Genomic DNA, 13,323 nt, shown 5'->3' on the forward strand with positions numbered 1-13,323 from the left:
CATTTGCCATTTCACATGTATAGGTTCCCTGTAGGAAACTACCAAAGTGAATGTCATGGACAACAAATAACCTGTATATATAGTAAGACCACTCCAAACATTCCAGCTACCCAGTTATTTTGTTGTGATGCTGTCTTTCACAAACAAACAGCAATTTAATTTTGTTTACATAGAATACCTCACTTTTAAGTTATCTATGTCCTATCATCTCAAACAGATTACACTTTCTAGTTCAGGGATCGTGACTTCTATATGTATCCCCAGTGTTTAAAAGTGTAGGTATTTAATGCCCATTTTTGTTATTGGTATTTGTGATGATAGTTTTTTTTGGTGATAATAACAAAATAAAAGAACGGTAACTTTCTAAGATGGAGAGAAAATGGGTTATCTATTTGCTGAGTTAGTAAGTAAGGAAAGGAAATAATGATTAAACATCAACCAGGAACTAATACAGGGATTTTAAATAAGCAATTTTAATCCTTTAGGTTAGTGCTTTTAAGCATCTAAGGTGCCTATGAATGACCTGGATCTTGATGAAATGCAGACTTTGATGAAATAGGTCTGGATTCAACCTGAGATTCTGCATGTTATCAAGCTTGTAGGTGAAGCAAATGGTACTAGTCAGCCTGTGACCCTTTCAGCAACAAGGTTTTGTCCAACTCTACGAGGTAATACAATTATAATGTAGTTTATAGCAAACACCATGTTACTGAAAGGAAAGCTCTTCAAGGCTGGTAAGTAATATTTAGTGAGCAAACAGCTAAATCTGATAAGTTAAGTTGAGGAATAATAAAATAATAGATCCAGAAAAAAACCACAATAATGAAAATAGGTTAAGCCTAAAGAGTAAAGTACATTAACTGTCTAAAAATGCTTCCTTCCTACTCAGCTAAACTCTAGCTAGGATGGATTCTGTTTGCATTAGAACAGTATTGTGACAGAAAACATTTATCTTTTCTTTAATTCCACAGCAGCTACTGTCAACAAGATGCTTAAAATCAGCAGTTTTCTTTATTCTTTCAATGGGTAGTCTATCCAGTAGCATATGCAAGTGACATTTGGTAATTATTTAAAGAGGTTCATCAATAAAGTCTCAAGTGCCTGATTCTGTAGCCATGTATCTGTTCTGCAGGCACTCAGGCTGAACTGTCAGAAAGCAAGCACTTTCCTTTTGAGTATATTGGTTGCAACACAGCCCCATTCTTAAAATTTGCCACAGGAAGGGTTGCTCAAGCTCCAAGTTGACAGGTCCAAAGTCACTAAATGTACTAGCTTCCAACACAGCTGATTTATAAGCACTAAGCTCTGAAAGCACATCTTCCCCAGAAATAGCACGTCTGCCTAGGCTAAGTTTATATTGGCCAATTACCCTATTTCTAGGGCTGCTATCCTGAAAGTGCTAGAATTGGGGCTTCTGCGGATTTTTATGACAAAGGTATTTTTTGATCACTGAGTTGGTCTACCCTAGCCTGTGCTCTTATACAGATAAATTAGAAGAGGGAGGAAAAAGTTAAAATGGGTGTCACTAAAGGGTAGCCAGTGAGGAATTGATTATTTTGAGGCAGTGGGACCCTGAGTGTCTTTGTGCGCTTAGGGGATAGTCTGTAAGAGAGTGTGTTATCTAATGCTAAGGAAATATCAATGGCTGATTTCCTGAAAAGTAGGTAAGGGTTGGCTTTGTGATATGACCCAAGGAATGGCGAATGTCTTTTGTCCTGTTAGCATAGTAAAAGGCTCTCAGAGAAACACCTGAGAACCTGGTGTTCCTTTTTATTTTTTGGCTTTGAGGAGAATGCTAACTTTTTTTGCTGATTTTTTATAACACCATAGAAAAGGTTATATTCTTAAAGAAGTGGGGAAACAAAATAAATAGGACCATAAAAGTTTACCTTGAGTTTCTTTCACAGAAACATAGAAAAACTAAGAAAAATCCTAATTTCAATGTAGGATTCTCCAAACTTAATGAATAAAACTATTATATGCAATAGGTTCTGTGTGGTCACCAATCTTGCCTTTGCATTCAAGAGAATGAGAGGGGTGAAAAAGGTGAAGGGATTACACAGGGCACATTGGTAGCTACAGAATAGTCGCAGAGATGTGGACTATAAGATAGGGAATACTTATAGTCAATAATATTATGATAACTATGTCTGGGGCCAGGTGCGTACTTGGGGCAGCATGATTTTCAAACCACTTTGTTGTACATCTGAAACTAATACAGACTAATATTAAATGTAAACTGTTATTGAAAAAAGGAAAAAAATAAAATATAAGAAATGCTATAATGACTAAAAATTAAATAAAATTTCACCTCTAGGTAAAAAAAAAAAGAATATTGAACTTTCAATGTAAGTGAAACCTCTACCCTCTGACTCAAAGACGTGCTCTGCTCCTTGTAACTGTGATCCCAATTCTATTCTTTCTTACTACTGTTGATCATTAGTTTCTATGGTTTAAATGAATGATCAGGTTTATACAGGAGATGATTGTTATGTTTTCTTATATGTTATAAACTGGTTTTTACAATCATTTATCAAACTGAAGAAACCACTCACATTATGTGGGAAGTGGAGACAATTTCTGTGATAGAAAAGAGATTGGCACATACAGCTAAATGAGCAATCCATATTTTGAAATTTCATTTAAGTCTTTTTTCAGTCAAAATTGTGTCACATGTAAAATGCTATCCTTCTAATTTAATCTCAGGCTTTTGCTGCTGATCATTTTGCTCCCTCAAACCATATGTTCTATATTGTTTATGTCCATCGCTGGAACCCCCATTAATTGTGTAACTCCATCCAGAGACTTGGGCACTCTCATTCCTCACATTCAACTGGTTGTAAGTCTGTGAATTTTGCATGTTAATTATCCCTCAGCTGAGCATGAAGAAATGTTGACCCCTCCCTTCCATCCATCACCCCAAGGGCTGAAAACAAGGCTGGAAAATTGAAGGACGCACAGTCCCTTATGTCAGAAAACTCAGTCATCATAGGAATTATGTGTGTCCTGTGTCATGGAGAACATCCAGTTCTTCCTAATCCATTATATAAAAGGGCATGAGCTTTTCAATAGATTCTGCAGCTGCTTAAAGCCATTGTTTGTTTGTCACCAGAGAAAATTTCCTCCTATTCCTAGCTTTGTGTCCTACTACCCAATCTAATTTACATAGCCCAACTCCCAGGAAGCAGTAGTATTTTATTCTTGAGTTCTATACATAGCCCAGGGTGTCCAAGTCTGTAATTAAAAAACACAGCCTTATTTATCTTTTTTTTTTTTTACTATGCTTGTTATGGATCAAGCCTGTTAAGCACAAAGTAATAGCACTTTAAAATGAAGAATTTCAGGTTTGCATTCAACAAAGAGGGGCTATATTCCAGTGTATAGTAGCATTATTTCTTCCTGGGGTAATAGCTATTAACCAACTCATTTGTAACTGAGAATTCAGATTATTTGTTTGTTTGTTTTCCTTAAGAAGCATACTCACTAAGAGAGTTCTCCTGAATGTAGGCTATCTCTCTGTCAGTAAGTAGTGAAGCACATTGCTGTGGTATTTTGCACACACCAGTCAATGATGAAGGATACCAGGTCCTATAGAGTGCAACAAATGCATAAAGCTTTAAAAGTTGCCCTGGCTGGTGTCGCTCAGTGGATTGAGCGCGGTCTGGGAACCAAAGTGTCCCAGGTTCGATTCCCAGCCAGGGTACATGCCTGGGTTGCAGGCCATATCCCCCAGCAACCGCACATTGATGTTTCTCTCTCTCTGTGTCTATCTCCCTTTCCTCTCTAAAAATAAATAAATAAAATCTTAAAAAAAAAAAAGCTTTAAAAGTCTTTTGTGACCAAGAAGTAATCTCCAATATAGTAGTAAATGATTTGATGGGAAAACATGATTTTTTTTCCCTTCCATTGTCAGAATGATAAGGACAGTTTCCTCAATACCCCAACTCCTAGTAACTTAAAAATACCAGGAAAACATTGTTGGTATAGTAATGCCTAAGTTTGTATAGTTCATTTATGTTTTTAAACACTCCAAATGTACTTTACTATTCAGTTTGAAATAATTCTATAATATTCCAAATGTGAAAGATTTAGGGAAAAACATGCAAAGATTGATTTGGCCAAACAATTCATCAAAACATTCTCCACACATTACATCACACACCCGTTACCCTGTACCTTCTTAATGTATTGTGGGAGCTCAGCAGTGGTATTGCATATGTGATCTGGATGGTATGTGTTTGATAGCCAGTATGGAATATTTGTACATGACATTTTTCTCTTAATACACTTAAAATAATTGTTTTCTCAATTTTTCTTGTCTAATGTTTTCTACATTAGATAAATTGTAGGAATATGGTAAATATTCTTTGAAATTAAAAATGTTTAATCTTCTAATGTTACACGAACTCCATTTAGCTCATGGTTTTAGATAAAACCAAGTTGAATCTTCATAAATTCCAAAAATATGGACAAAATATCTAATTCCAAGCATTCAGACATTGGCAATATGTGCTTTTTATTTTTAACTTTTGTCAGCCTCTTATTTTAAAATACATTCTGGCAGTTAATAAATAGCTTGCATTTTGCCTTTATTTTATATAGAATTGGATGGTGCATTAAACTTTGTAGATGCTCCTAACATAAAGTGTCTTTTTTAAAAGAGGGAGAGTTTATTAATTTTGCAAAGATATCAAATAAATTTTTAATTCCTCCATGTGAAGTCAAATGATTTTCAAAACAGTACATTTTTTTCTACTCTAAATTCTAAACTTATTAAGTCCCTCTGTGGCAGATTGTAATGGATCTTAAAATCTTTGATTATGCTTTTTCATGGTTGGAAATTAAAATTGTTTTCTATTACCTTAAATTGTAATATATACTATTGATTTCAGAATTTTTTCCATTTTATATCAAATTTTCTTTTAGTTTTATGTTATAGGTAAGTCACAAGAATATAGTTTTTATAAATTCAGTTTTCTTTATGTTCATCTATTTTTAACCAAGAGACAGCTTTATAATTAGCATATCAAAGAAATTGTGGAGCCTATCAAAATTGTAAATTCCTTGTGTATGTATATTTGTGTGTATAGTGTTTCAACTCCTTAAGTATTCTTTACATGTTTTCCAAACTATCTTCAGGAAAGCAAATACTCATAAACTATGTAATTCTGTGCCAGTTGTTTAACTTAATCTAATTAAGTTCTGCCAACAACCTTTGCAATAAGTACTTTTATAACTATTACAGATAAGGAAATTGAGGCCCAGAGCAGAAGCAATTTGTCTACAATCACACAAAACTAATAAGTAATGAAGTTGGATTAAAATGTGAGATCTGACTCCAAATTCCATTTTAATTTATCTACAAAACCTACTAATTGATGATTTTGTGATATTATGCCAAACAGTTCTTTTAATATTCTTTTATTCTCTTATTTACTTATTTGATTTAATAGGTTGTCTTGTCTTAATAATTAGTACAGATGACAAAAAATAATCTGATTTTTATTGAAACAATTGTTTTTCTATGTGTATTCAAAGGCAAGGTAAAGCCTCATTGGAAGTTCCAGTGTGAGTAATCCTATCATGCAAGGATTATCCCTTCACGGAGTAACAAGATTACAACCTCGTGAGGCCAAAGTTGAATGCAGTCTAATTAATTGTCTAAATCTGTGGGAGTCCATGACAAATTATGTATCTTCACCATCACCCCCTTCCTAGTCCGGAAATGCCTTTATCATTTAACATAAAGATGTGACTCTGGAGATTCATGATGATAAATATGGCATGGCTCACTATTAAAATGCTTAGATAATTTTCTATAAATTAAGTATAAGAGAAGACAAAAAGGAAAAGGTTATCAAAACTAAGGAAATATTGAAGACTACCATAGAAAGTGAGAAACATTTAATAGTAAAACAAAATTTAAGCAACTAAGAAAAAAAATGCTGGGAATTGGAGCACTGAAGTTGATGTCATTGCCATGGTTGCTACAGTCCCAAAATTATTTCAGCATTACTCCTAAGTGGATGTCCTACAAATTCCCCTCACCTACTAGCTCCAGTGTATTTGAAGTATCACATATTTCATTTTTAATTTTCTCTGTATGCCATGACACTGAGGTAATCAGACCTATGGATACTTATACATAACTCATCTTTTCACTCCACAAAGTGCTTCAGTTATACTAAGATTTTTAAGATTATTTGTGTCAATGCCAATATTGAAATATCTCTAGGAAAATTAAATTACATAGATTTATTTTCATTTCATAAGTAATCATTTTCAGAAATCATACACGTGTGTGTGTGTGTGTGTGTGTGTGTGTGTATACACCTCAGATAATCAAATTAAATCTCTGTGTTCCCTTATGGCTAGTGAAGTTGAACATCATTTCATATATCTGTTGTCCATTTGTTCTTCTTCTTGGGAAAAGTGTCTGTCCAGGTTTTCTGCCAGTTTTTTAAATTGGATTGTCTGTTTTTTGTTGTTGTTGTTGTTGTTGAATGGTATGAATTCTTTATATGTTTTGGATGTTAGCCCATTATTGAAAGTATTGTTTGCAAACATCTCCCATTATATTGGTTGCCTGTTTGTTTTGTTGATGCTTTTTTTTTTTTCTTAGCTGTGCAGAAGCTTTTTAGTTTGACATCAACGACAATGTGGTATTTACCAGAGAGGAACTGGGAGATAGGGAAGGCTGAAGAGGGTAAAGGGGGTCAAATATATGGTGACAGAAGGAGGCTAAATTTGGGTGATGAGCACACAATGCAATGTAAAGATGATGTAGTATAGATTTATACACTTGAAACTTATTAACCTATGTCACCCAAATAAATTTAATAATGATAAAAAACATGTATGTTCAAACCTGAAGGAACCTGAGAAGGATCAAGTAACTCAAACACTGATTCTTTTCCTCTACCCCAGTGCACAACATACCTATAACTTCTGGGAAAATGAGTACTGGGAGAGTTAATAGGACTCTTCTGTGGACATAGTATCAGTCTGAAGCAAAGTAAACCTCTGATTTAAGCCTCATGGCTTCCAATCTGGAGTTCCTTCTATAACTTTGCACAAATTACTCAATCTCTTTGTACCTCCATTGTCTCACCAGGGTAATAGGAATACTGAAAGGACCTTTCTTTTGGGTTAAAAATTTGAATGCAAATCAAGTATGTAGAAACCATGCCTAGAATATTGCAAGCTGTCAATAATGTTAGTCCTATGATTACTACACTATTTTACTATTTTCAGCAAAATTCAGAAATAAAGTAGATCTAAAAAAAGAAAAAGACTGGCACAGCAAAAATGAGGATGGGGGAAAGGAGTAGCTTGAGTAGCTCATCTCCCACAAAGGATTAGATACTGTAGAACACTGAAAAAAGACTCCTATATCTGGTAGTGCTTTTTCTCTAAGGAAGCAAAGTCAACATCTCGTTATCCAGAGTTTAGATAAAATATTGCAGTAGAATCTGTGCTCAGTTTATTATTTCAGACAATAGGTAACTTTTTATGAAAAATTCCTGGTTTGGCTGTGGCAGAGCAGGCTGTGTAGGGCCTAAAATTTATACAGTTTTGAGGGCCTTCTTTAAGAAAAAAGTATTTACTTAGAATACAAAAATAAATAGCTAGTTACCAATTTTAAATGTGGACAAATACAAAAATTTGTAATACAAATTACAAAATGTAGAAAAATGATACAATATATGCATTATTATCTGTCAGGCACAGATCCATGAATCTTTTTTCTCTTCCTTCCCCTTTCCTTCTCCTTTGACTCTCTTTCTTCCTTCTGTTCTCTTTCCTTCCTTAGTTCCTTTCTTCCTTCCTTTCTTTTTTCTTTTTGCTGCACACTGTTATCACCTCTTAAATAGCAATTTATTTCGTAATATTCTTTTCTGTAGACAAACTAGGAAGATGATTCAGTCTTTGTTTCTGCACAGTTTGTTCAGGAAGATCTGAGGAAAGAGGGAGCATGCAATGAGAGATAAAGGCTCCTCTTTCCTGACACAGTGTCAGTACAACCAATATGGGTTGGTACAGGGCATATACAGAGGTAACTGCAAACCTTTCAAAATGAGTCCACTAAACTAAACTAAATGTACGCCCAACTCAGCTTCCTTTACTGGATCCCAAAGTACTTGTGGCAAACTTGCTAGAAAAGATAACCCCGTGAACACATTTCTAGGGCCTCTCTGGTATTTTAGATGGAACCTGTACAAATGAGAAGGCCTGAAATACAAATGTCTGATACCTGGAGGGAAACAAGGAAAACTTTGAGATAATCTAAAAATCCTAAATATGCTGAATCAAGTTTAGATGTTCGAGAGTTTCCCACAGCAAGTGGGAGCATGATGTAATAAAAATTCTCTGATTTAATGTAAAAATACAAATAATACAAAATAATATTTAATGTAAACTGTAATTGAAAAATTATTTTGTAATGGGAGGAAGCTTAGACTCAGGCATGCTGAGGCCTGGGTCACATGTACTAGGAGAAAGGGCAGGCAGCCTGAAGAAGGTAGAATGAGACCTGGTGAAATTAAGCTCTTTGCAGGGATTAATAATAATATGCATGAAGTCTATTAGGAGCTAGCTTGAGGAGGCCTCTATGAGGAAAGGGAAATGAAGTTCAGTCAGAAAGTGGATCAGCCTCCAGCACAGCCTTTATCAGAGAGCATGAGCAGGAAATGTAGCTGGACCCAGATATAAAAGGGAAGGAACTGAGAGAGGGCTCAGCGAGTCCTTGGGGTTCCATGTTCCACAGCTATAACTTTGTTCAACTCCTTTGCCCTTCCCAGTTGCTTAACAAAATTCCACTCAAATTTTTTTTTTTCTTTTTGGTAAGGACTGGAAATAGGAAACTATTTATTTGAAAGGCTATCAAATAGTCCTGTTAAGATATAATAAGATCCTGAATTTAAAGAGACTGTTTCAAAGGTGAAATGAATGACTAGGTGATTCACAGGGTTATGGACACATCTCAGCCATAATCTGAAGAAAAATGCCTCAGAAAGCAACATCATTTATTTCAGTCATGTTTAGTCAGCATGAAGAGGATTTGAGAATGGTTTTCTGCCCTGACCCCAGATATACAGAAAAAATTGCTAGGAGTGTGGTAGCCTTCATCATTGGGATTCAGACTTTTTTCTCTCTTAAACAGGATTAGGGGTATCTTCTGAATTTTGTCTGCTTTTAGATTTAAGCTAAATACCAGGAGAGTCAAGTAGGATAGAGTATTTTCACAGTGCACAGTGTTGAATCAGATAAATTGGATCAGCTGCAGAACTGAAAACTTCTTAAAAATAGAGTCTGTCCTGTATTCATGACTCCACATCTCCCTAAGGGGTCTGCACCAGCAGTAGTTTAAAAGTACGCCTCTGAACTTCCCACAACCACAAATGTACACAGTTGTTCAACTGCAGGGACAATGAAACAGCAGAGACTAGAGCCTGGCGTACATTGTAAGTTAATAGGTTAATAAAACTAAAACTGAAGTCAAAGAGTGCTGTACAGTAGCTATTTCTCAAAGTAGTGTGTGTTTTCTTAGAATTTAATGTGTTCCTCTCTTGTAAAAAAGAAATAAAGAGAATATCAACATAATATTTTCAAGCCACATATTTTTCCCCTCCTCCATCTCCAGTAATTTGTTGGAAGTCATTTAAGTAAAGTACAGCCTTTGGGTTACTTAGTAGAAAAAGATTCTTTTCATTGTTTCCATTTTATGTTGGCGAAATCTGAATGCTGTGTCCAACATTCTCCTCACTAATGACTCCTGCTTTCCAAATTCAAAAGTCATTTTTAATTCTCATTATTCTTGACTCTACTGCATTTGATATTTAGGGGAAAACAATCCTTCTCATATTGATTCTTTAATATCTTAATTTTCTGCCTCCTTGATGATTCTTTTTCTCATCTTCATCACTTCACTTAGTGGGTACTTTCCAGAGGTATTTTTCTCCTCCCTGTTTCCATTGTTCCTTTGATTTCCTTCCAACTCTATTACTATTGTCTCTCTGCTACACATTTCTCAGGAGGTGAGGTTAGGCTCTATCTCACTTCTGGTCATTGCATGTGTTATCGCCTCTTCACAGAAGGATAGCATGCTATATTAATTTCTACTTATTTTTAAAGACTTTATGTATTTTTAGAGAGAGGGGTAGGGAAGGGGAAAGAGTGGGAAATAAACATCAATGTGTGAAGGAGAAACATCAATTGGATGCCTCTTGCACATGCCCCAGTGGGGACCACCTGCAACCCAGGTATGTTCCCTGACCACCTGAGGAATCCAACCAACAACCTTTCTGGTTGAGAGATGACACTCAACCAACTAAGCCACACTGATCAGGGCTCTACTTATTTTTTTAAATTTCAATACCCTGGGGCATCTTTCCTTATAGATCTGAGAACCTCTGCTATGTGTTATAGGGCATCTTGAGCTTCTTTTTACAGGAGTCCTTTTAACATTTACTATAGACTGTAGTGGTTCTCAGAGTGAGAGCACCACCAGCAGCATCACTATCACCTGGGAAATTGTTAGAAATGCAAATTCTTAAGCCCCAGGGTGGATGGACTGAATTAGAATCTCTAAGGTGTGGCTCAGGAATCCATGTTTTCACAGGCTCTCCAGGTGCTCCTGATTTAGGCTAACTTTCTGAGAACCACTGGTATGTTGCCCTTGATTCCCTTGATTCTTGTACTAGATTAATGGCTGTTTTAGAAACTAGTGGAATCATTTTCATTGTGATGTCTTTGGTATCCAGTGCAGTATCTGATGCCTTGTTGCTGCATAGTAACCATTTCTTTCAGTGCATGAACAAAGGAAATACAACTTTTTTGTGAGTTACAATGCCAATTATCTGTTTGCTCACAAGGTAATTTGTATGGCGATCCAAGAATCACTTCAAAGTCAACATCTGTGATAGGAAAGTTGACATCTAATACCCCTCATCAACACTGTCCTCCAAAACAATTGCACACGTCTGCCTCTACACTGACTCTTTAACTCTCCTGCCTCTCCTTTTCTATCAACACCCTAATAATTCTCTCCATTAATCATGGAAAAGCCTTCATAATCATCTTTCTTTAAAGAATAACTTCATTCAATCTGAGTATACAACTAAAACATATTCATCATAGAAAATCTGAAAAATTCTGTTACACACACAAAATAAAATAAAAAGCACCAGAAGCTCCCCAATTTCTAGAGTGCTGTTGTTAATGATTCCATGTATTCATCTAACTTTTATTTCTAGCATGGGTTTGCTAGAAATGGCATCCTATAAAGGATAATGTTTTATAATCCACAGTTATTACACTGTTGTGGATGAATTTCCATGTCCTTAAATGTTGTTGTTCACAAATTTGTTAATACCTGCATGATCTTTTTGGCAATGATGGACTGCGCTCATCCTCCTTTAAGTGTAAGTCCCACCAAAGCCTTTTGCCTGCCTCCACCACTGTAGTCCAGGCTCTTCTCATTTCTGTAACCTGTTGCAGTAGCCTTCTTTGCCAAATTGATTTTTCTAGAGTGTAATTCTGGATAAATTGCTAAAAAGTCAAAATGACTCTCATTGCCTTCCAAATAAGGTCAGTCTCGAGTCAGACAATCCGGGACTCCTGCAGGCCCTAGGACAGACTTTTTCAGGTTCTCACAGCATTTCCCTGGTTTTCTAACCTTTTGAATCTTACCACGTCTCTGTCCCAGCTTTCATTCTTACAGGTAATTTCACTTAAATTTCCACTTCAATTTTGCTAAAATTGCAAACTTCTTACCTTCACCATCACTCCACTCCTTATCCCCTTCTCTGTCCTGTTTTTTCTCCTTAATTCTTATAGCAGTCTAACAGACTACCTATTTCATTTATTTAGCTTGACAATTGATAGTCCTCACCAGCTATAGTATAAGTGTCATTAAGGCAAAGCTTTTGGCCTGTGTCTTGTTCATTATCATACCTCTGAAACCAGAAACATGCTGGAAACATAAAAGACACTCAAAGTATCTCAACATGTATTTGAAATGTTGAATAAATACATGAATGAATGAATGAATAATAGTGTATTTCTACTGGAAAATTCAATAAGTCCTCAAGGAAGTCAGACCTCTTACTCCTTCTGCTGAAGGTTACTTCTATTCTCTAAAGCTTACATAACCATTGTCTGTACTCCTGACACGTGAGGCATGTTGAACTGAGTTACATGTTGCCCTTCCTGCAGCATAACATACAAACTCCTGAAAGGCAGATACCAATTAACTTTGTATCTCTTGCAGTTCTTAATGCATTAACACTTAATAGTTTCAAAATTATTAAATTATTTTCAAAAGAAAATTAAATTGTTACCAAAAGCAAAACACATAAGGACATTTCACCATTTTTCCTGTTGTTAAAGATGAATATATCTATTTTTTTCAAAGAATAACTGTTATCTGCATGCTGGTAACTATTCCCAAAGAAATCACCATGTAATATTCTACATCTGTACAGATTATTAATGCTGCACTAGCTTTGGCTGCAAGACCCAAAAGTGAAGTGGTCAAAAAAACCATGGAAATGTACAAGCGCACGTGGGAGAATCATATCCATGTCCTCACAGAAGCTGTAGATGACATCACAAGCATCGATGATTTCCTTGCTGTATCTGGTATGGCTTTGATTTTTTAATTTATACATTTTCTCTAATCATTTTTATGAAATAGGATAGCACTAAATATAATTAATTTTATGCAATATAATGAGACTTTGTATTGCCAAGTACTGTTACATCTGATCTCTCCTTAGGCAACGAGCCTCATGCCTGGTAGTCCTTACAACTCAACAATTACATTGTCTCTCTAAAAGAGACTTCTGTTCTTGAGCAAAACATAATTTAAAATAAAGCTAGAAATTGTAGGCCTATTTTGGCTTTTCAAATAAATCATCCATTTCCTTTCTTTAAACTACTGGTTTCTCTTGATTTCCCTGCACTTCTTTTCCAACCGTATTTTTATCCACTCAGGAAAAGAAAATACAATTTTTAGCAGGAAACTTTTTATTGATTTGATATACACTATGTTTTTCAACTACTAGTACATGTATTTGAATAGTGGTGATCTAAAGAATCAAATAAGTAAGTCCAAACAGCTGACTACACCAGTAACAGAGAGGCTTGGGATTCTATGCCAAACCCAGTGATTCTCATCACGGATGATTCCTCCCACAGGACTGTGAGATTACTCTTATAAAGTCCTATCCTCAGAAGCATAACTCAGGTTTTGATTATATTGCTGTAAAAACAAAGAACTAAATGTTTTTAATCTTTATATTCTCATAAAAATTAAACTTC

At 35.4% G+C, this 13,323-nt stretch overlaps 1 protein-coding gene across 2 annotated transcripts in view; it reads left to right on the forward strand.

Moving 5' to 3' along the window:
• Positions 1 to 13,323, forward strand: part of CTNNA3 (catenin alpha 3) — a 1,497,017-nt gene that overhangs the window by 980,323 nt on the left and 503,371 nt on the right. For both annotated transcript variants that reach the window (XM_028513307.2, XM_036026898.1), the window contains exon 11: positions 12,486 to 12,642. In XM_028513307.2, the coding sequence (XP_028369108.1) occupies positions 12,486 to 12,642 (157 nt within the window). The remainder of the gene's footprint in view (positions 1 to 12,485; positions 12,643 to 13,323) is intronic.

The sequence above is a fragment of the Phyllostomus discolor genome, chromosome 5 (genome assembly GCF_004126475.2).
Source record: "Phyllostomus discolor isolate MPI-MPIP mPhyDis1 chromosome 5, mPhyDis1.pri.v3, whole genome shotgun sequence".
Taxonomy (NCBI): Eukaryota; Metazoa; Chordata; class Mammalia; order Chiroptera; family Phyllostomidae; genus Phyllostomus; species Phyllostomus discolor.